General features: G+C 39.6%; 2 protein-coding genes and 1 long non-coding RNA gene across 4 annotated transcripts in view; 2 read left to right on the forward strand and 1 right to left on the reverse strand.

The window, feature by feature from the left end:
• Nucleotides 1-862: 862 nt before the first annotated feature.
• Nucleotides 863-6144, forward strand: serpine1 (serpin peptidase inhibitor, clade E (nexin, plasminogen activator inhibitor type 1), member 1). Its single transcript, XM_020100088.2, has 9 exons — nucleotides 863-986; nucleotides 2406-2644; nucleotides 2889-3113; nucleotides 3229-3423; nucleotides 3526-3724; nucleotides 4045-4145; nucleotides 4688-4774; nucleotides 5439-5522; nucleotides 5622-6144. Exons 2-9 carry the CDS (start codon nucleotides 2407-2409, stop codon nucleotides 5660-5662), a joined length of 1170 nt encoding a protein of 389 aa, XP_019955647.2. The 5' UTR covers nucleotides 863-986; nucleotide 2406; the 3' UTR covers nucleotides 5663-6144.
• Nucleotides 6145-8013: 1869 nt separating this feature from the next.
• ap1s1 (adaptor related protein complex 1 subunit sigma 1) overlaps nucleotides 8014-22525 on the forward strand; it is a 15124-nt gene continuing 612 nt past the window's right edge. The window contains exons 1-5 of one of the 2 annotated variants that reach the window (XM_020100259.2): nucleotides 8014-8718; nucleotides 11668-11846; nucleotides 15972-16080; nucleotides 17241-17378; nucleotides 18126-22525. The exon at nucleotides 18126-22525 is cut by the window's right edge and continues 612 nt beyond it. In XM_020100259.2, coding sequence (XP_019955818.2) covers nucleotides 8524-8718; nucleotides 11668-11846; nucleotides 15972-16080; nucleotides 17241-17378; nucleotides 18126-18173 — 669 coding nt within the window. In that variant the 5' untranslated portion in view covers nucleotides 8014-8523 and the 3' untranslated portion in view covers nucleotides 18174-22525. The remainder of the gene's footprint in view (nucleotides 8719-11667; nucleotides 11847-15971; nucleotides 16081-17240; nucleotides 17379-18125) is intronic. The other variant, XM_020100258.2, reaches the window with a different exon arrangement.
• Nucleotides 8316-9050, reverse strand: LOC138406460 (uncharacterized). The gene is made up of 2 exons (XR_011239906.1): nucleotides 8819-9050; nucleotides 8316-8689 (listed from the first exon to the last, which is right to left on the reverse strand). It is a non-coding gene; the product is annotated as an uncharacterized lncRNA (long non-coding RNA).

A 22525-nucleotide genomic window follows, 5' to 3' on the forward strand; every position in this document is an offset into this window, starting at 1 on the left:
AAGGGAGAGTTTAGGGTGACTGTCTAAAAAAATGGCCAATAATAAAGCCCCAATAGTTAAAATAAGATACAGGCTTGCGAATGATCAGGAGAATACAATTTAATTTAAACAAGCTTATCCTCTTGGAAGTAAGCCAGTGTAAACTTGCAATTAGCTCCAGCAGAGACCACATATAGTGCTCAGTAAATTTCAACATTATATTTGTGTAAAAATGGACGTTAACGTTAAAAGAGTCACATTTTTTCCAGTTGGTGCTGTAAATATCTCATATTATAACATAGATCAAATTAGATTTTGGCCTGATTTGGAGATTGAAAGGAAAGTCAAAGAGGTCATCACAGTCCCAAATACTCCTCATCTGAAAATTCCCTTAGAAAATGTGATGGCAGATTCTCAAAATCGTATTCCCTATAGATGAAGATCACAAAACACTTTCATTCCTGACCAAATGATGCATAGCAAAAATGTTAGACCCTTTTACCCCACAGCCCTGTGGATGTTCACTCAGGGGGAAACACACAGTGTGACAGTGCAGGACCGGGATGACCGCCAGCTGATGACAACATGCTACATCTATCACAGACCCAGAGGGATCAGTGAAGAAGAAACATGAGAGTTCCCTCGTCTCTGCTGTCCACACGCACATGCCAGAGTGATGTGTGTGTCTGGATGAGACAGGAAAATAGCTAAGTATGCTTTGTCATGCTTTGGGCAAAAGAGACAGACTGACTTAGAGGAGAGTGAGAGGGAGTGTGTTTTTTGTGTGTGTGTGAAAAAGTTCTTCCAGACAGTGCCGGATGACATCACTGTGTGTAATACTGTGTGTGAGTGCGGGCGGGGTTTCCTACCCCTCTCTATTATATAAAGACCTATACTTCATTCAGTTTTTCAGACTTGAGCAGCAGCAGCAGCAGCAGCACAGAGAGAGACTCAAGCTGAAACAACAGAGACGTGCTACACTACCTCTTACACACTTCAACTGCAAGGTAAGAATTATCACTGGACTAAACATCTAGAGAATTAAAAGCTGCCAGAGTGTTTTCATTATTGGATGTATTAACAGAATCATGCAAAACCACAGGAAATAATCATGCCAGACTTCCATTCGGAGCAATAATGACAAAACAGCTTACATGATATGAAAATGACTGAAATTGCAAACTTTAAGCAGCATAAGCAGAAGATCTGGAGTGTAGTGTTTATTATACACCTTTTTATATATTTGAATTCATTTTACACTAGATTGAATGACAACAGTGGTGGACAGTATATTATAGTACATTAAGTCAGTTTCGAGATATTATGGTACCTAGTTACTAAAATCATTCAGATTTTATTTACAAAACATGCAATCTGATATGATTTACAACAGAAGACATGTAAGTGTTCAAAATTAATTAATTGTGGCATATGCATTTGTTTATCCTGGCAAGAGTGTTTTTATAGTTGCAGTGATGTGAAGGAGGCAAGACCAAAACACACAGTTTAAATGTGGGAGTGTTGCATTAGCTGTTATACCTCTTATTAAATTAAAGATTAGATAAGTTATGTCATAATACTTCAACTGTAAAAATCTTAGACTAATGCACTAGTGGGAAATCAAACTCGCTGGCTGTGAATCTATGTTTGGTCAAAGGTCAGAGCATGTAGTTGTGCAAATAGAGGCTGGGTTCACAGTGTTAGTCCAGTCCCATGATGCTAGTGCCCTTCCCTCTCATTTACTGGATACTATTGATGTTTGCAGTGGAAAACCAATGTAACTGCTGTTATTTATATTATTCTTCTGTCTGCTGTCCCACACACCACACACACTGTAATACAGTATAACGTCACTGAATATTTTCATGCCATTTTTTTCAAAGGATTAATTCCACGCTTAAAAATGAAAAAGTATCTTAGACAGTGGAATCATTTCCCGTATCACTACATCTATGACCAGTAAACCCAGACAGTTTCCTGGAAGCTAAAACATTCACACACTTCCTTTTTATTGGAAACATCTGAGAGTTGATTCAACTACTTTGCAGTGCAGTGTTGCATAACCCAGCAAACGGACTCTCCCTCTCTAATAAGAAACAGGAGCAGTAAAAATTGTGGGATCCAGTGTTCACCCACAGACTCTCTTCTGTTTGAAATGGGCAGTTTGTTCATCTCATATAAATACATAGGGCAGCATTTTGTCCTGATTGTCTGCTCTACCTCTAGGTCAAAGGCTACTATTTACACTCACATGATTGATGCATTTTACAAATATGTGTGGAGAGGAGTCAGAGTGAGTGTTACTGGCCTAGTGACGTGTGCAAGTTGTTTGAGATGCCGATGTTTACTTTCACGTTTAGGTGATAAAATCAAGTGTACCTGCTGTAAACCGAACCCTTTACCCTTTTTCTTTCTTTCTTTCCCAGGATGTTTTGTGCTTACATATTCCTGTTGCTGACCCTGAGCAGAGTAGGGCTGGGCTCTCTACAGGATAAACAGACTGACTTTGGCCTGAAGGTCTTCTTCCAGCTTAGCCAGGGCTTTGCGGACCAGAATCTGGCCTTTTCCCCTTACGGTGCAGCCTCCGTCCTGTCCATGGCACAGCTTGGTGCTGCCGGTAACACCCGCAAGGCCCTGACGACTGCTATGGGTTTTTCTTTGCAAGGTAATTGTTTTAGAGAATAAAACTTAAATGAATTAATATACTGTACTGTACCTACTCTAAACTGCTAATAAAGAATTAATAGATAGATGAAAAGAAGTCAGAAGTTTATGAATACTTAAGAATTCCTCCCTCCAATATATGCTGATGTGTGAGGGACTACTGAACAAATGGACAAATAGATCTATAATTTTGGTGTATTATTGGTGTAAGCGTAAAACAAATACTTGTCTCCCCTGTCCTGCAGAGCGAGGGATGTCCCGGCAGCAGCGTCTCTTGCATCGGGATCTTTCTAGTGAGGAAGGGGTGGAGATAGCCAGCGGTGTGATGGTGGAGAGGAAGATGAGTCTGGAGAAGGGATACAGACGGGGCCTGACCAAGGCCTTCCAGACCCACCCTCATCAGGTGGACTTTACTAAGCCGGACCAGGCGGTCAACATCATCAACTCATGGGTGTCAGACCACACAGCAGGTACCCACACCACCCAGCCAACAGCTAACATCTGCAACCACTTCGTCTTTAGGGGGTGACTGTCTTTTCCTCCATCTCCTGTGATTTATTTTGTGTCTGTGCATTCATTTTCTAGGTGCCATCTCTAAGTTCTTGGAATCTGGATCTCTGAGTGAAGAGACCCGCCTTGTCCTCCTGAATGCTCTCCACTTCCAGGGCCTCTGGAAAGTTCCCTTTGACCCCACACTGACACAGGAGAGGATGTTCCACTGCGCAAATGGCAGTACTGTCCCCGTGCACATGATGAGGCTCACAAACTACTACAATTACGGTAGCCTGTCACATTGCACACATTCCTCTTGGTTGGACACATTGTTCCAAAGATGACACATCTGTGTACTTAGAGAATTCTCCTTCTCCCTTTAACCAACAGGCGAATTCGTAACTCCTGATGGGGTGGACTATGATGTCATTGAAGTGCCATATGAGGGTGACTCTCTGAGCATGCTGCTGGTGTCACCCTTTGAACCTGAAGTTCAACTGAACATGCTCAGCGCAGATCTGAGCAGCCAGAGGATTCAGCAGTGGAGGGGAGAAATGAGGAAAGTCAGGAGGCAGCTGGCCATGCCCAGGTGAGTTTCTCCAACCATGTAGCAGTTGTACATGGAATGACAACACAATTGCATTCACACTTGTTTTAAATGTGTTTCTCCCTGACCACCTCTGGAAGTGGTTAGGCCGACCGCACCACAGTCTGTCCTCAAACCATCTAGGGTGCATTGAGGACACCTGTACAGTCATGTGTTCAAGTTCTATTGTAATTCAATCCCCCAAAACACATTTAATTCTCTGTATAAAGTGTATATGTGTGGCGTATGAGGGCATTTTATTCTTATGCAGTTTAAAACCTTTAAAACCAAGATGAACACTGACGACTTGTGTGTTTTTGCAGGTTTACTCTGAACACAGATGTGAATTTGAAGACTACTCTGCTTAACATGGGTCTGGGAGACATGTTCAACCTGGCTAGTGCTGACTTCACACGCATCACTAGTAAGTTATCTTTGTTTTTTGGTTCATATTGTAACATTTCATGTTAAGATACACTTATTCCCTATGAACTAGTTGCCTAATCACACCCAGTGGATTAGATGCAAGCAAGACCACACTTTATAATGGAGACCATATTCTGAGTTGGAAAGATTAAATTAAGCCTAATTTGCATGTATTCAACACTTTGTTGTGTTATTCAGGGAGAATGACTATTCTTGTGGTTAGAAGTCCTATACTGAGTAAAGCATATTCAATTCAAAAGTTTTACTATTAATATGTTGTTACTCAAAAGTAAAACTTTTCAAGTGGATACATAAGAACTTAAAAACAAGACAAGAAATACCTCAACAAACTGTAACCTTCCATCTTTTGGTGACCTCTTGCTTATTCTTTACACCTCTCTGGGGGTAAAAGCTCAAGGTATTCGTCCAGATTAGTTGTATCTGGGGCTTCCTATTCTTATCTCTGTAGTTCTGCATGTTTATGCTTTCAAGTTCCCTTACTACATGTTAGAAACTGTGTTCTTTGTGTGTGTCCTGCAGCAGAGGAAAGGCTGTGTGTGTCGAAGGTCCTCCAGAGAGTAAAGATCGAGGTGAATGAGCGAGGAACCAAGGGATCTGCAGCAACAGGTAGGGTACACACACACACACACACACACACACACACACACACACACACACACACACACACACACACACAGACATTGGATATTTTCTCTTTGATTAACATCTCTTATCTATTAGAACTAGTAGTCTTACCTCTAAAGCTTGTTGGTATCTGTTTGTAAGGACAGTTGAACAGCTACAATATTAAAAAACTATCTAACACTGATGCACACTGACAAGCTTGTCCCTCCCTCCATAATGTAAGTCAGTGGGGGATTTAATTTCTCTTGGATGCAGAATGAATGATGACTAACTGGCATAAAGGTCAATTACATTTATTTTTAGTTTAATGTATTATTTTTTATATATATCATCATGGTATTAACCATATACATGAAACAGAAAGTATCTTAAGGCAGTAATGATTATTTATTTTGGTGGTATCATAGATTTCTCAAAGAGGAAGTGCTGCACATAGATGAATGTGTGAAAAACTGAACTGTAAAGCGTTTTGAACAGTCATCAGAACTAGAAAAGCGTTATATAAATACAGACCATTTACCATTTCCTAAATTTATCTTATACCTTGACTTTTATTGAAAAGACAACAAACAGATATAAGGCATGCAAGCCAATAATGATGGGAGCCCAAAGCTAATGTTGTTTTCCCCCTTCCTCCCTCTCTTAGCTGCTGTCATGTTTTCTCGTATGGCGGTGGAGGAGATCACTCTGGACCGACCCTTCCTCTTCCTCATCCAGCACAAACACACAGGTAACGCTCCTTTCTCATGTTTTAACTTTAATTCTCACCAAACTGTAAACGTCAGCTGAGTGGCGTCCACCATTTCACTGTTTCCCCTTCTGTGTTCAGGTGCTGTTCTGTTCATGGGTCAGTTCAACCAGCCTCAGTAACTCTCTGAGGACTTGCCTATATGTCTGCTTACCCGCTGCATGTTGACCACCGAACCACCAGGATTTGTGTGACTGCCAATGACACTGTAGACGAATTCATTGAAAGGTTTATTTTTGAAATCCTAAATACAAGAACAACAGGACAAAGAGATTTGACATGAAAGACGTTGGAAACAGGAGTGACTGAGATCTTCTTTGGGAAGACTTAATATGTTTGCTGTTTATTTATTTCTCTGAATGTTTGTGGTTCACATATGAAGGAAAGTAAACTAAAGAGGTAGCTTACTGTTGTTTCACACAACACACACTGATGCACTTCACATAGGGCGATGTTGGTGCAGACTGATGGCTGTATTATTACTTAAACAGATGTATTTTTCATCTATTTTTGCAATATATTGTGTTGTTCGTCTCGTATTGTTACGCTCCATTTATATTTTTGCAGTACTTATATTTATTAAAATCTTATATGTTTTTACAAAGTTGCAGTGTGTGTAGTTCTTGTGGCATTCAGGATATCTGTGGATGGTCAACACTGACCTCTTGTGTCTAAATACAAAAAAGTTCCCCAATTTAAAACAATGTGATGTACTCTCAATGTGGCCATGATTATATTTAATGTAATTAGCTTTGAATTATACAGTACATTATCACAATTACAGATAATATTTTTTTTCGAATGGAAAAAGGAATTGACACTAGCAGTCAATTTTACTGGCATGGGTCCATACTATAGAATGATTATAAATGGTGTCCTGTGTTGGTATTATAACAGTATAATTCAGTGTAAAGAATTAATTATTTCAATGTATTCAAAGTTAACAAATTCAAATTATATCTAACTGTATGGTATGATTTATATAAAATTTTAAATGAAGAACTGATCACTCACTTTAGAAATGCAACTTCAGCCAGTGTCTTCTTTTATGTGCTTAATGTGAATAAAGTCTACTTAAGGCAATGACGATATGTATTGTTTGTCACAAGAATTTATTTACCATCTTGAGGTCTGCACTTGGAAGCAGGATCTGTGGTTCTTGAAGTAGTTTCAGGTTGAACTCTCAGTTTTCAGGGATATTTAAGTGGCACACTGCTTCATCATGGTAACTCTAACCTGTTTTAAAGAAGGTTAAGTTTGAGCTAAGATGTCATCAGCCAAACTGTTGACCATTCAGATCATCTCATAGTGAGAATTAATTTAAAAGAAACAGCAGATATTTTATAGATTTCCATATCCTCTTAAAAAAATTGAGAAATTCTAATGAATAGAGGTAGACATCACAAAATTAAACAAAAACCACAGACTCTGATATATTTTATTAAAGAAATTATCCACACAATAGACCCACAGACTGAATAATTTATTTCATTAACTTTTCAGTTAAATCTGCATCACAAGTTTATAATAATTTATCATCAGACAACAGAGCAAAATACTCAATAATGCACTTTGTTTACATTTCACTATGTTGGATGTCACTTTTTTCAGTCACTGTAACTGAATTTGCATGTAGTTATCAGCATTTCTTCTCATATCAATGTTCTTGCCAAAGGTAAGTAGAACAATCTTTCTTCTAGAGGCTGTATTGTGGATGCCCCAATCACTTGCATTGTATGGATATACGCCGATCGCGTGTGGATCTAAAAGCGTCCGAAGGACTCCAAGTTACTCCAAACCTTTATGGGTGAGTAGATCTACATACCATATGCTGGAAATAAGGTCCAGGTTGAAAAAAAACGAACTTCTCCTTTAAATCACCGAGTCATGTGCTGGAATCCAGTGAAGTTATGTTCTATAGTCAGAGGCAGGAGTCGACTAACCAGGGGTGATTATAGAACATCATGATCGCACTGTCACAGAAAACAACTACTTTGTTGTATTTAAGTCAAACTGAGTTTATTCAAACCAATGTTAAAAGAACTTTATTTGGACTCAATTTATTGCGATTTGGGAAGTTCTTATCCACAACAAATATAGCACACACATTAGGATAGATCCTTTGGTTACACCATTATTTCAGTAACAAATGTGTACTTATAAAGTATGATTGAAAGTAATGATTTTCTTCTATTGATTATCATGAAGAATCAATCAATATTTTTAGCTCAATTTAATGAACATATTTATATTAGTTGCGATATTTCCCCATTTTCCAATTAGATCTAATATAGAAAAGTTTAGAGGGGAATTCTATTGGTGAAAATAAAATAGGACATTTTGATTCTTTTTATTGAATCATTTATTCTGAACAAACTGAAAGTATTCATATACTATAAACACTTTCAAAACATATGAAAAACATGATTATATGAAAATACATAGGACAATAAATATGTATATTTCCAATCATTTGTAAATCATTTGGCACAGATGAAAAAAGAGCAAGTTAGAGCTGTAGATCCAAATAACAAAAACAAGAAATGTAACCACAAATATTTTGTGAGAGAGGGACCGTGCATTTTTTAGGGAGGAGGGACATTTAAAAAACATAAAGAAGAGGTTACTATTTCTAAATTTTCAGCAAAGAATATGATATTCATCCATGATGCGAATAATTCTATTAATCACGTCAGAAAGAATTTAAATCATCCATGTAAAAAAAAAATACCAGAGAAATGAAAAGGATGGAATGTCACTTATTTTAAATTCTATTCGATTTTTTTTATATTTGCCCAAAATCTTGTGGACTGCTCTGATGTACCATCTGACATGCTACAAAGGACACAAGGGTGCACTTCAGACCAGACTTGAACCCTTTCTGAAGACTTCTGAGACCGGGCAACTTGGTGGAGGTGTCACCTGAGAAGCGACGCTGAGGGGGGGGGGGGGGGTGGTGGGGGAGACGTGGCGCAGTGTGCGCATGTTCGTCAGAGGCGGAACTGCTGAGTGCAGCAGGGAGTGTGTCCTGCTCAGTTCATCTGTCAAGACATGGACCATCGTTGTTAGCTGCGGCGTGTGTGTCTCCGTCGGACCGGTCAGTACACGGGTAGAGTTCGCCTGTAGCGTCGCGGGAGCTCCGGGAGAATCTGTGGGGGGGGGGCGGAAAAAAAATATGGTAAGTTGGCGCGACTTCATCGGTTCAGAAAGCCAGGGGCGAGCTGCTAAGCTAACGCTAGCAAGGTGTGAGGTTTCAGGAAGTGTCCACCTGCGCTTACCTTCACCTGGCTTCTCTCAGCGTAGCCTGCGAGCTAACAGGCCGTTTGGCGGCAGGCGGTGAGACATCGTCCCGTCTCTCTGACTGCATCACCCCCAGTCATTCCATACAGTTACCTGAAGGCACACAGTGCTGTTTTAATGGACCAGGAGAGACCCCGTGGAGCGGTCGAGCTCCCTCGGGTTTAGCTTCAGTCTCTGTGTCAACAATGACAGTACACGGTTAGAGTTATGTCACCATATGTCGGGTGTACACCGGATCCAGAGGGTATTCAGAGCTGCTGCAGCTCATTGGTTATTGAGGAGGATGGGGTGTTAGAAAGAAGAGGAACCTACTGCCACTGCTGCTGTCCTGATATTCAGATGAAGGTTGTTACTCGCATGTGCTGTGAACTGACTTGTTATCTGTGAAAAGTGCAGTGTCTTCGGATTATTTGAGTAGGTTGGAATTCTGTTTGTGCATTTTATAATTCTGAAATGTTATTTACTTGGAAATATATACACACCACCATAAGGAACCCTAGCATTCGCAGCTCACCATTGTCCTCTGGTACGCCTGAGGGTGGAGGGCCACCAGTGGGAATGCATTTACAATTAGAAATGGTGTTCTTGTCTTCCTGTGTAGTGATATCCACGTGAAAAGTCATCCATGCAGAGCCGACAGCTTGCTCGGTTATATATTTAGCATCTTATAGGCTACGTTGCATTTCATTTTTCTTTGTTAGTTTTGTACAATCTTGTTATCGGTTGGTATTTGTTTCAGTTGTGGCGATAAACATGCCAGGTTGGCTTTGGCCATCATTGCTCTTAGGACAAATTGCTTTGGTTTTGTGAACTTAAAGATTTTCCTTGAAGTCCTGGTTAAGATTGTTAAATTAACAATTTACAGTTGCTAAGCTTGTGCTATTCCTCCTTCACACAGCTGTACATTGAAACAACACAAAACAATAAGTCAGAGATCTTATATATTATTATGAGATGTGTTAAACTTCAGTTCTTTAGGGATAAATAACTCTATGATGGACTGCAACAGTCCCAAGAGAGTAATAGGAAATTCTGCACACACCTTCAGTTGCACTGTGAGAGTGACACTGTCTGCTGAGACATCTAATGTGAAAGATCTCAGTAAGTGTTCCACAGATACTAATGCATTACACTTCTTTTCTTATAACATTTCTGGTGTGATCTGAAAGACTGGTGTTATTAGCCGGTAGGAAAATGTTCTTACTCTAGCATCCATAGCTTATACCCAAAACATTGCCAATGGCTGATGTTATTAGTTATCATTATTGTTATTATTAATATTATTATTTGTATCTGTTTGTTGTTCATTTGATTTATTTGAGCAGCAAAACTGAAAAGTCTAATCCCCTTGACGCCTTTGGTAAGTGTGAGACAAGCTGATGTTTCAAGCGTTGCGTGAGTTGGCTCTGTGCTGTGATGCTGAGGCAGATGGAGCACAGCTCCGCCAGAGTGCTGTTATGAGGAGGCGGAGCTCAGCTCCCGTGTACTCAGGCTCAGTTTAACCCGTGACTGAACAGTCTCAGCAGCGACAGCACTCAGCTACACCAAGCACACAGAGATGAACATGATTCAGCCACCACCCACACGACTGAAGCAGGCAAAACCTTTACCACTGTGCTCAAGTCACTTTCTGATACCAGCTGGCAATGTTGGCAAGAGTCTGAGCCAAGCTGCAGAGTTGTCATAAGTCATATATAAAAACTTTGCATCATCTCGTTACCACTATAATAATATACTTTAATAGTACAAAGAGCATTTGTAACTGAGCCCCAGACTTCCTGTGTGGAGAAACGTCTTGCTTTTTATTTTGGCACCCATGTTATCAGGTTAGAGCAGCCACACTGCCTGCATGTGGCACACTGCTCTTCAGAGATTCAGAGTCGTGCCTGTTTGTGGTTCACAGCAAAATAGAAAATAATCTTTCACCACAGTTTCAATGCCTATCTGTCGAATATGTAACGCACGCAATTATTTTCAACTCTTCTTGTACTGTTTCAAAATGTTATCACTCTAGTGTTTCTGTTGAATAAGATTTTTATTGTTAAGTAAGGTCTGACAAATGCAGGAGTTCATGTAGGAGTACTTGAAGTTTACTTTGTGTGAGTGTGATTAGCTCTAGAACGTGAACTCATTGAAAAATAAGTCCAACATTTTGTGCACACACAGTTAACCTGTCAATTCCGGATGTTATTCAGTTAGGGGTGGGCGATAAAACTATAATGATAATTTATGTAATATAACTTTTCCTCAATCGTCGATAAAACGTTGATAGAACTCATCCCATCCATGTTTTGACAGACAAAACGAACAGCCAATGATAATGAGAATAGCACTGCACTGAACCAGTCATGTGTCACAGCCATGTCAGGTTAGGTTGACGCACACAGCACAGCGTAGGAGGAGCAGCAGCACACTTAATGTTTGGGCTCCTGCAGAGAGGAGGACGACTCTGCATTGATGCAGTGACTGAACTTAATGATTCATGTTTTCTACTACGTTCAATGTTTAAGCAGGTTTCTACCGCTGAATAATTATAACCAGCGCTGCCTTAGTACAGATGCACATTAAAGGTCCAGTCATCCTGTGTCAGTCTCCAGTCAGAGTCTGTTATTAGGACACGTACAGGACTGAGTTTATGAGACACGTGTTTAAACCTTCTACACGACACAAGACGTAATGTGACGCGCAGTCATAACATCAGAGACAAAGTGACTGGAATGATCTGCATTCATGATCCGACATCATTGATTAATATCAGTATGGAATGTGTATGAATCCTCTCATTCTTCTCCTTGTTTTAACTGTGTCTGTCCCTGTCTGTGCGTAGATGCGTTTCATGCTGCTGTTCAGCCGGCAGGGGAAGCTGCGCCTGCAGAAGTGGTACACAGCCACAGCTGAGCGTGACAAGAAGAAGATGGTCAGAGAACTGATGCAGATAGTACTGGCCCGCAAACCAAAGATGTGTAGCTTCCTAGAATGGAGGGACCTCAAGATTGTCTATAAAAGGTAAAAACACTCAGTCATTAACTATCACACATTTCTTCTCAGTCATGCTGGGGAGCTGGAAGTGTCCATGTCAGAGCTTCTTTTATGAGGTACTTTACCTAATAGAGTTTGTCACCTCATTGGTTGAATGTTATTAGACGCAGGCTTAGAGAGAGCAAAACCACACAACAGCCAAGAGTGTCATTTGATATTTGGCCAAAACTTCCAGCAGTGACTGTTCAAATCCTACTATTGTTAAAAACCTATATCAACTAGTACATACTGACAGAATGTAATTTTCCACTTTGATTCATGAATTCATTTTGACTGTGTTTTAGAAATGTCTGATGAAGGTACATGCACACTCATACAAGTGACTGCACTCCACACGTCAGCTGACACTTTTTCCAAAAATTAACAACTAGCTGCAATGGGAAAGTCTACAGCCTTATTTTTGTTCGTTACTACATGTATGGTATATAACCTATAATACTTCACACACTGCTTCTCAGATGCAGCTTTGCTTGCTTGCATTGTCATTTTTGTACAAAAAACAATGGAACATAACAAGCTTACTTAACTAATAGATCAAGCTGATGAACGCCCTCTGCTGGTTAACGCGTCAAACTATGTACGAATTTTGAATTAAAAGCAGCCCCACTGTTCTGCTTTGGCAATAGGAAGGGAAGATGATGTACGACACTGTTCATTTCCGGGTTTATATCTTGCATATAAATGACTGGGGCTGCAAATACAGTGGAAATCACTTGTAGTAATCTACTGCTACAACTACAAGGGGTTGATTACAATAACCAAATTGCATAACTTCTGGATGACACAGAGAGGAGCAGTATAAACTGACAGAGCCAGTAAAAACTGTCAAATAAAACCTATTATGCTCCAAACATGTATGTAAAGTGTGTGTGTGTGTGTGTGTGTGTGTGTGTGTGTGTGTGTGTGTGTGTGTGTGTGTGTGTGTGTGTGTGTGTGTGTGTGTGGCCTTATATAATATAATATAAAATAGAGGCAAGTGACATAATTTCATATTATATTATCAACTTAAAACCCTGAAAACAATCACTTCGGCTTGTTACTGTTAGAACCAGTTATGAATTGATTCAGTAATAAGAGATTTTATATTTGATTCTATTAAACCATAAGATTATCTGGTTTTATTGTCTACACTGTACTTCAGTTCATCTCCCAGAGACCAGTAAAAGTTGAGAAGCTGAGGAACGCTAGATTTTACGTGGGTGGACAAGGTTAGACCCTGCATTCTGTATTCATCGATCTGACCACACACATGCACACACGCACACACACACACTTAAATAAGTGAGTCAAGGCTCAGTGCTGTGAGCAGAATGCAGAGGTGGACCAACAAAACAAAGAAGCTATTGGCCTGTGTCTGAGTGCGCATGTGTGTGTGGGTGGCTAGGTGGGTGATGTGTTAAGGGAATTCCTGCAGTGGAGATGGACTGAGGGAACACTGCACTTGTATTAGAGGATCTGCTGTTCAGCAGAAATCTCCTCTTTGCCTTTTCTCACAAGCCTTGGATATCTTTTAAATTAAATTCGACAGTTAACGAGGTTATAACAAGAGTTTAGAGTTAAGCTTCAACGATAGGTCCATTATTCAATCTTCACTCAATTGTATATATATTGTATGTATACTGTATATATATATTAATATTGTTGTCAATTGTGACAGTTCCACTTGTTCTGTTTAAACATTATCATATATTAAAGTAATTTTGTGCTCGAGGATATTGTGATAGGCATTTTGTTGTTTTGTCGACCAAATATTTATTTGGGTAAGTAATCTGTGCATGAATGAGAACAAATAAGTGTCCCCAGTTGCAGCCTTAAGTGAGAGTTTATATGTATCTAAACCGCTTATTTTCACAAGTTAACACTGTATAGAAGGGTCTCGGATCATACTGCCCAGATTTTCAGTTGCCATTGTGCCACTCTGGTTTTACCAGTTCATTTGAATAGGCTAGAGTGAAAGCTGTCACTCAAACTTTTGATGCACAAATCAAATACAACCATTCAGACTGTCATAGCTGTGAATCCCTAATAATCTGAGAGAAAACCTTCTGTACTTAGCGCAACAACCAGCCTAAATGTTCATTAGAGGGTGCTGTGTGATGCTGTTCTGAGGGCTTAGTCATAGGCTAATATGGCTTCAGCTTTATTAACATCTAGACACTTTATTTTTTCTTTGGATTATTATTGTAAAAAACCTGTCTGCGTATTAAAAAAATCAAATCAAATTCAATATGTTGAAATTGAATGATTATTTAAAATTGTGTATTTTGTTATCCTTAAGTGTGAGTTTCTGATTGGTTTCCATATCAGACTTCAGACAGGATCTTGTCTAACATGTTTAGTTTGTATAAAGATGAAACAGGCAGACAGAATGTCCACTCATAGTTTAGAGCATCAGGGTTGAAGTAGTTGTGGGTAGTTTTTATGTAAACATCAAAATGGGAAGCTGAGCACGGCACACTGCTTTGTGTGTCAACAAAGACGAGCTCAAAGTGATGCAGTCTGGGTAAAGCAGACATTGTCAGTTGGAGGTAAAAGCTCCCGGTCTTAACAGTTGAACAGAAGTATTTGCAAAAACCCTTAACTAGGGTTTCCTCTGAGCCAGCATCACAATTCAAAAAGGGTTGTACTTCACTCTGCAAGCCTTAATGCTCAATGAAATTGTTTTGGTTTGGCAGTTCCCATTATTTGATTAATATGGTCAGAATGTGACCAGCATCAGAATTTGTAGACTGATCCCTGTCAACTGACAGATGTCATACTACGCCACACTGCACAGTGTTGTATGAAAGTTAAAAACATTGATGCCACTGAAGTGAGCGCATACATAACCTTAACCATCGTTAGTGATGTTACTTGGGGTCATTGGGTGTGTCGGGTCTTTCAACAATCAGACACCCTCCGCCAGCTCTCTTCAGGCACAGAGGGCAAGCTGGTGACTCCATCCCCAGTAGAACAAGTTGGATGGGCTTAGTAGAACGTCATAAACAGCCTGGATTAAGAATTTTATTCTATGGGGCTTGACTTTCCGGTTCACCGATTTGGACCACATGTAAAAGTGGCCCAAATTAAAATTGGAAAAGATCAGATTTAATTGTGTGACTTGTGGTGTCCACACTGTCAGGAAAAAAACAGACCTGAGTCCCGTATGAGGGGCACTTGAGCCTGCAGTCTGAATGTAGCCTTCAGTCTCTTAATTTATCAATGGTGTGTTTTGTCTGAAACGGAAGGACATCTCTCATTCCCTTTAAAGTGTGCTTGACCATATGTGTGTGTTCATTGTGCACCCACCTATGTAGGTTCATGTTACTGTCTTGATGAAAAGCCTTAAAGGGAGTTTAAGGGGTAAACAGTGCTTCAGCCAAATCGGATTTGAAGTAAATGGCGACCACTTCTTCCAACAGAAAAAAACCCATAAAAAGCCTCCATACTGCTCCTGTGGTATCTTCCAAATGGTAAATGGTTTAAATGGTTTGTATTTATATAGAGCTTTTCTAGTCTTGATGGCCCCTCAAAGCGCTTTACACTACAGTTTAGCCATACACACACACATTCATACAGTGCATCTATTAGCAGCACTTTTTGTTCTATGGGGCAATTTGTTGTTCAGCATCTTGCCCAAGGACACTTGCATGCAGATGGGAAGACTGGGTATCGAACTGCCGACCTTCTTGTTGGAGGACGACCCCTCAGCCACAGCCTTCCAAGTGTCTGTAAGCCCCAACATTCAAATTCGACTAGAAACAGTATTGTTTACACCGTCTCTTTAGCCTTACTATCTGCTGTGTTCCTCCTAGTTACTGCTACAGCAAATGCTGCTATAGCAAGTTCTTGCAAGAACAGTGAGTATTGCAAGACGAGGTTTATGTGCAATGGCTCTCTGTATGCTCAAGATGGCGATGCACCTGAACACACCTGACCATGGGTGCTCCAATGGGTGCAAGTGCAATAAGGATACATGATGTGAAAATAAAAGCTGTGTCAGTTTGAAATAAAACAAAGATGCTTTGTGCAGGGTGTAAGGTAGGGTCCTGTATGTTTACATTTGTGTTTTAATAGTTGACCATGTGTTTTTGTGTGTGTTTCTTCATGCAGGTACGCCAGCTTGTATTTCTGTTGTGCAATTGAAGAGCAGGACAATGAGCTGATCACACTGGAAGTTATTCACCGCTTCGTGGAGCTGCTTGATAAATACTTTGGCAGTGTAAGTGATTAATCTCTGAATGTCTCAGTGTTGTTCCTGGTCTGTTTTAGAATATAGGACTAGATGCTGAATATACCATGTGATTATCAGTTTGTGTAGAAGAGGGACAGAGAGGAGCACACACACACACACACACACACTCCTGCAGACAGAAGTTCTTCCCGCAGAATGCAAAGCAACGCAGTGTTTTAACTTCATTGTTGCAGAAGAAGCAACACCACATTTATCCAGGAACGTAATAATGAATTTAGCTGGTTTTTATGTGATGATTAGAAAACATTCGAGGAGCAGAGTCACTTGTTGACTAGCGGAGTAATGCCCCTCAGCGGTGCTGATTTAAGTTATGATAAGATAAAACTTTATTGATCCACACACCAGGATAATTCAGTTGTTACAGCAGCAGGCAGGTCAGAATGAGGTAGACAAGAGAATATCGAAATATAAAAAGGCAATAAAATTTTAAAAAAGGAATTAAGTAAAATGTAAAAATATGATGAGTATGTACATTATATAAACCTTTTCACTGTAGTGGTTTGTATGAATTGTTATAGGTAATGTGCAGTGGCACATGCTGATTCTATGAGCCAATAAAATCTGTTTTGTGCATAAGAAAAAACGTTTGTACATAACATATTACATAGATACAAGAATAATAATAATAATAAAGCCGAAGTGGATCTGAGAGGGCCTAGTCATGATCAGACAGCACTTATCATGATGGAGTTTAAAAGTTGCTCTTGCGGTTTCTCCATAATTTTTAAGTTCTTAACCTTACAATGTGAAGTGATGATGTATGTTACGATTTGGCCCTATACAAATATAATTGAATTTACTTTATTATGCTGGATATTTCAAAGCTGATTCTAAATTAGTTCCACTGTGAGCTTTTTCAGTCTGCAGGAAGTAAGAACAGAAAACCTGGATGCATTTTACCAACTTACTCTGTAAGGAGGATTGAATATAGACTCCAGACAGGAGAAGGCTACTGTCCTTATGTGTTTCACACCTTGTAAATGTATGTTATCTTGTAGAACAATCAGCAGATTTTTTGACTCAAGAAGACTTCTTTTCATATTTCTAAATTAAGGTCATATGAGAGCATGTGAAGACTTTTCCTGCAGCAGGAAGCATGAATGACCCGTGTTTGTTACTTTGTACAGGTGTGTGAGCTGGACATCATCTTTAACTTTGAGAAGGCTTACTTCATTCTGGATGAGTTCCTAATGGGAGGAGAGATCCAGGACACGTCTAAGAAGAGCGTCCTCAAAGCCATCGAACAAGCGGACCTGCTGCAGGAGGTATGCTTGGCTTAAGGGTTTTATCCACCACCTCCATTAGGAAAGGTTTGATTTCCTGCCCTGATTCTCTCTGTTATCAATCAATCAAATTTTATTAGCATAGCCCACAAATTCCCAGTTGCCCCATAGGGCTCATCGAGGTGCAACATTACAGTTACAGCAAGTTGTCATAAAGCCTTGTTTTTTTTCTCTCTCTCTCTCTTCGGGTTTCTCGAGATTTCTTAGGAATGCTTTCAGGGAATTTCTTCAAATTCACTACCAATATTCTCTTGAGAGGATAAACTGATTAGATTTAGGACAGGAGATTGTGACTATATTTACTGCAGCAAACTGAGTGGTTGCTGGAGGCAAATAACTGTGAGGCCATAATTCTAAAACCCATCATTGATCTAATTTGCCTTTTTAGATCATCTTTTTTTCCTTAGCGGATGCATTGGGAACACAATCATTCTAATTCTCTTTCACAATTTAGTTCAATACACTGTACTTTGTATGAACTAAGTACAAAGGTGTGAAACCCAGCATTATCATTTAGGGAACCTCTGGCCTGACTGACTCATGTTTTGAACAGGATGTGATTTAGTGACTCGTGTCTGTACCTCTGAGAGCTAGCACACTAATTATAATGTTGACCTAATGACCAAATATAATGCTCAAAATGCTAAAATGTATACATAATTTTTTCTTTTTCGTTTTAATATTGAAACTGAGTCATTCATTTCAATGTCTCTGTGTTTCCCTCTGCAGGAGGATGAGTCTCCCAGGAGTGTGTTGGAGGAAATGGGCTTGGCATAATACACACCATTGTTGTGAGAGACTATAGATACTAAGGTAGAGAGCTGGATGTTAGGGGATGCGACAGCATCTGGGATTGGACTGACTAACTGGCTCTGTGTATCTGTGGCTATGGGGACTGATGTACAATGTTGAACCAGGGAAGAGACTCAGTTAAGTGTGGAAGACCCTTACATTGCATTGACAGGCCCTAAAGCTCTGTGTGTGTGTGCGTGTGTGTGTGTCTGTGTGTGATGTAAGTGTAGGGTGGAGGTAATGAGTTACACCTAAACTAATATGTGGCTGTTGGGGGGGTGTTTTTATTACAAATGAGGGAAATGGAGTCTGTCTTTGCTGTAAGTAAGTAAAGATGAGAAGCCACAGTGGAAACTGATGTTTGAGTCGCTATGAAGCAGGTTTGCAGTTTGACTAAAGAGATGCAGGTTCGAACTGTCACATCTGGTCGAGAATAATCGTGAGTTACCGATTGTGGACTGGTCCTTTGAGTTGTGAGACAGAAAAAGTGGGCATCACTAAAGTGGTGAGTTTGATGTTGCTCTACGTGTTTTCTATTTTCAACAATTCTCATGAAAGATCAAAACCAGCAGTGAGTTTGTGCAGTCCTCAACACTTCCACTTCCCTCCTCTGTCTGTGGCTCTCAGCCACAAATCCACGGATTCCTACGTAGGAGGACAATTTTAAATAACAGCTCATAGATATATTTTTCCAAAAGGTTCAGTAATTTCCATAAATGCTACAGGTGGATGCTGTAGTTTTAACAATTATTCCTAAAATAGTCCATTTTTGGGCACTACTGTATTTCCAGTGACTGATTAATTCATATTTGTGGCAACGGGACGGTGTGTGTCAGACCATGTGAAAGTAAACTACAGTGTATTTTGTCCATGATGGAGGCAAGGCAGCAGTGTGGGTCATGTGTGGTTCTTGGAGCTCTGTGTCTCTGAAGAAATGAGCTATATCACACAAGTGAACACGAACTGTTTACTATCACTTCATTATCAGTTTTGACCTGCACATGAGACTTGTTGACACAAAGAAAAATGTAGAATATCCCCAGATGTTTCAAGTAAAATTCTGTCACTACAGTCCTGTCTTCGTAACCATGATTTGCCATGATTCTTGTTGGTTATGGTTATGTATTAATGTACAAGAGAAATGACAACCTGTGCAATCTGCACGACATACAGGATAGTCATTGTTACCCATTTTCATTTGTTACAGCAGAATTAGTGTTCAAATCATTTTTCACATGAAGTTTTCTCTGTAGTCTTAAAGTGCTATATAACACTATTATTGCATTGGCTTGTCACTGCAACAGTGTCCTCTCCAAGAAAGTGCTACACCCTTGAATGACCTCCCATCTTTACGCCTTAAAAGACAGAGGGCGTTGGGCATTGAGCCAGAACCTGTCTAAAAATGGGACAGGTTGTGCAAAATTCTACACACTGTACCTTTAAGTCTGGGTCTTTTATTTTTTAGTTTTAGCCATTGTTCCTGTCAGCTACTCTAAAACTGTTTGCACAGGACAACCAAACAGATCCCAAATTTAACTATAGTAAATGTTTTTAAATTGCCAGCTTAGATTAAAACACAGTGAGTTGATATCATAAAGCCAAGTGAAGTCATTGTATCCTCAGAACTCAGCAATGCAGAGATGTAAGTGCAACATGATCATAACCGACAGGACTCAGGGCTATAACTACGACATCAGACAAGAGTTTGGTTTTGTATTCTGCCTCCACTCTCCAGCTGTTACTATTTAATCTACAGGTGTTGTCAACAACATCTGTTTCATCTTATTATTACATTTATTTAAACTAGATTTGATGCTTCAAAAATTTCTATCGAATTTTCTCATAAAGGCAGAGTTTCGCCATTTGAAATTCACTCTTTAATTTGTGATTGGCCCATCTTACCCGACATTGTGGAATTGTGGAATCATAAATAATGAACCAAAGACAGAGCCTGTTCACATATGAGCCGTTCGTGTGTACCGTGAGTGGACTGATGTACCAGATGAAATGAAAATGTCAAATCTGTCATATGCAATTTTTACAAGGTGCAGCTGAGAATCACATTCCACTAAGTTTTCCTCCAGACAGCAAACACTGATGGATGAAAAGAAGCAAGGTGCAGTGTTGGAGTTGGAACTTGACATTGTTCTGCTGGTACATCACGTGATGATTTAATGAATCCACATTATGCGAAAATGGTCTCAGATGTTCTTATGTTCCCATAAATATTTTTTACAATGTTTTAATTATTCATCTGACTGTGCAGTTGTTAATGGTGTCGGTTATCGAGGTTTGATGTGTTTGTGAAACGCAGGATGAGCTCCCACTGCTAGACTAATAGAAGTAAAGGAAAACTGCAAGGTCAGATGCAAATGCTCTTCCTGGGAGATCTCACCGTGAATAAATTAAATTAATTATTGCTATTTGTCTGCAAGCAGTTGTATTCGTGTTCACTCATTTTATTTCCTCAGACAAGTTGAGGTCTTTAAAGCAAAGATGTGTCACAGGAAGTGATAAGTGTCAGCAAATATTCACTAGCTGATCAGTTACGTGATTATTTCTTGTTCTGTGACCATTTAATGAGACTTTCTGCTGCTGACATTTTTATTTACTCAGTGCTGGTACTATAAATACTGTCAGAATTATTTTTTTTTCTAAAATAGGGTCAGGTGTTATGGTACTATAGGAAAAATGTATCATCGCTCATTTTACACAACTGGAAAGGTCAGCCGTATATAATGTGATGTTTTTCATTATACCTGGAATATCAGAACTCAGGAGCTCTCAAGAGAAAATGAATTTGATTTTCCCTCTCCTCAGATTCCTTGATTGCAACCTCTCTAAATCTGTAAAAGACAGTTGGAAGATGATGGAAGGTGGAAGACTTTAGTGAAGTTTTAAAGTTTGATATTCTTCTCTCCGGGGCTTGGCTGCCTTCCTTACAAAGCTGTTGATTACGCCCCTTGGAAAGAGAAAGTTGGAGTAGACAGTGGTCAGTGTGTTTGAATGTCAGGAAGTTTGGAGAGAAACTTTCTGTTATTTAAACATTCAAACAGTCACCTCCTCAGCTGTTATGTGCAATCCTGTTTACCCCGTCAATCAGTCAAATCAATAAATATTGTGGTGTAAGAAAATAATCCTATTGCTCATCATGCCAATCTAACTTAAAGGTCCAGTGTGTAAGATTTAGGTCAAAAGGAACTATTGGCAGAAATTTAATGTAGAAGATGCCTCATGATGTTTTCACTGGTTCGTTTCATCTAAACTGTATGAATTGTAGTTTTCTTTACCCAAGAAAAGTCCCTTTATATTTAAATACTTCATATTTACATCGAGGGGACCCTCTCTACGGAGGCCGCCATGTTTTTTACATTAATCCAGACTGGATAAACTAAACACCTTTTGAGTTTTTATGACAACTGAAGCTACAACAGGTTCTTTTTCATGTTTGGAAGGAGAGGGTGAGGTGAGGGGTGTTCAGCTGCAACATAAAATTTCAACACTAGATATCACAAAATTCTACACACTGTACCTTTAAGGCTCAATATGAAAGTACTATATAATACTATTATTGTATTGGCTTGTCACTGCAACAGTGTCCTCTCCAAGAAAGTAAATGACCTCCCATCTTTACGCCTTAAAAGACATTGGGCATTGAGCCAGAGCCTGTCTAAAAATGGGACAGGTTGTGCTGCAGAACTGAATCAATGCTGTTTTCAATTCACAGCAATGATGAAAATGTTTTTCTCTGTTGAACCCTGAATGTTCGTCCATACAGCACTGACACGTACACATCGGTGTAATTCATGACAATGGGCGATCGTCATCATGACAACCAATCAGTTTTTTACAACATAGCTGTCTTTCGTGGAAAAGTGCTATGCTAGCTGTCTGTGCAATCTAAAAATAAGTGCACAGGAAATCATCCTATTTGCATAACATGATTTGATTGGCTGGTTGCCTGTGCTGCTGCTAGAAGAGTTGAGCTTCTCTCAACAACGACCACATTGCTATGCAATCAAAGTGAAGCAACAGAACCATTATGATGTTCGACAACACCACATTCAAACTTAGTGAGCGGCGTCTCTTTAGAACCCTCCAGTGTGGTCGTTTGAGTGCTCCTTAAGGCCTTAATATGCGATCTGATTGTTTTCTCCATTGTAAGAGAGGATGATTCACAGTATCTGCTGGAGTATCTGCCTGTAGAACAAGTGAAAAAGTTGACCATGGGCATATAAGACTTAAAATATGTTGTTATGATCGGCTGCTAAACAATATGTGGACCAGCATTCAGGATAAATAAATCAGAATTTCGACCATGATCTCCAAATCAAAAC

This window comes from Paralichthys olivaceus, chromosome 22 (assembly GCF_024713975.1).
Source record: "Paralichthys olivaceus isolate ysfri-2021 chromosome 22, ASM2471397v2, whole genome shotgun sequence".
NCBI classification, from domain to species: domain Eukaryota; kingdom Metazoa; phylum Chordata; class Actinopteri; order Pleuronectiformes; family Paralichthyidae; genus Paralichthys; species Paralichthys olivaceus.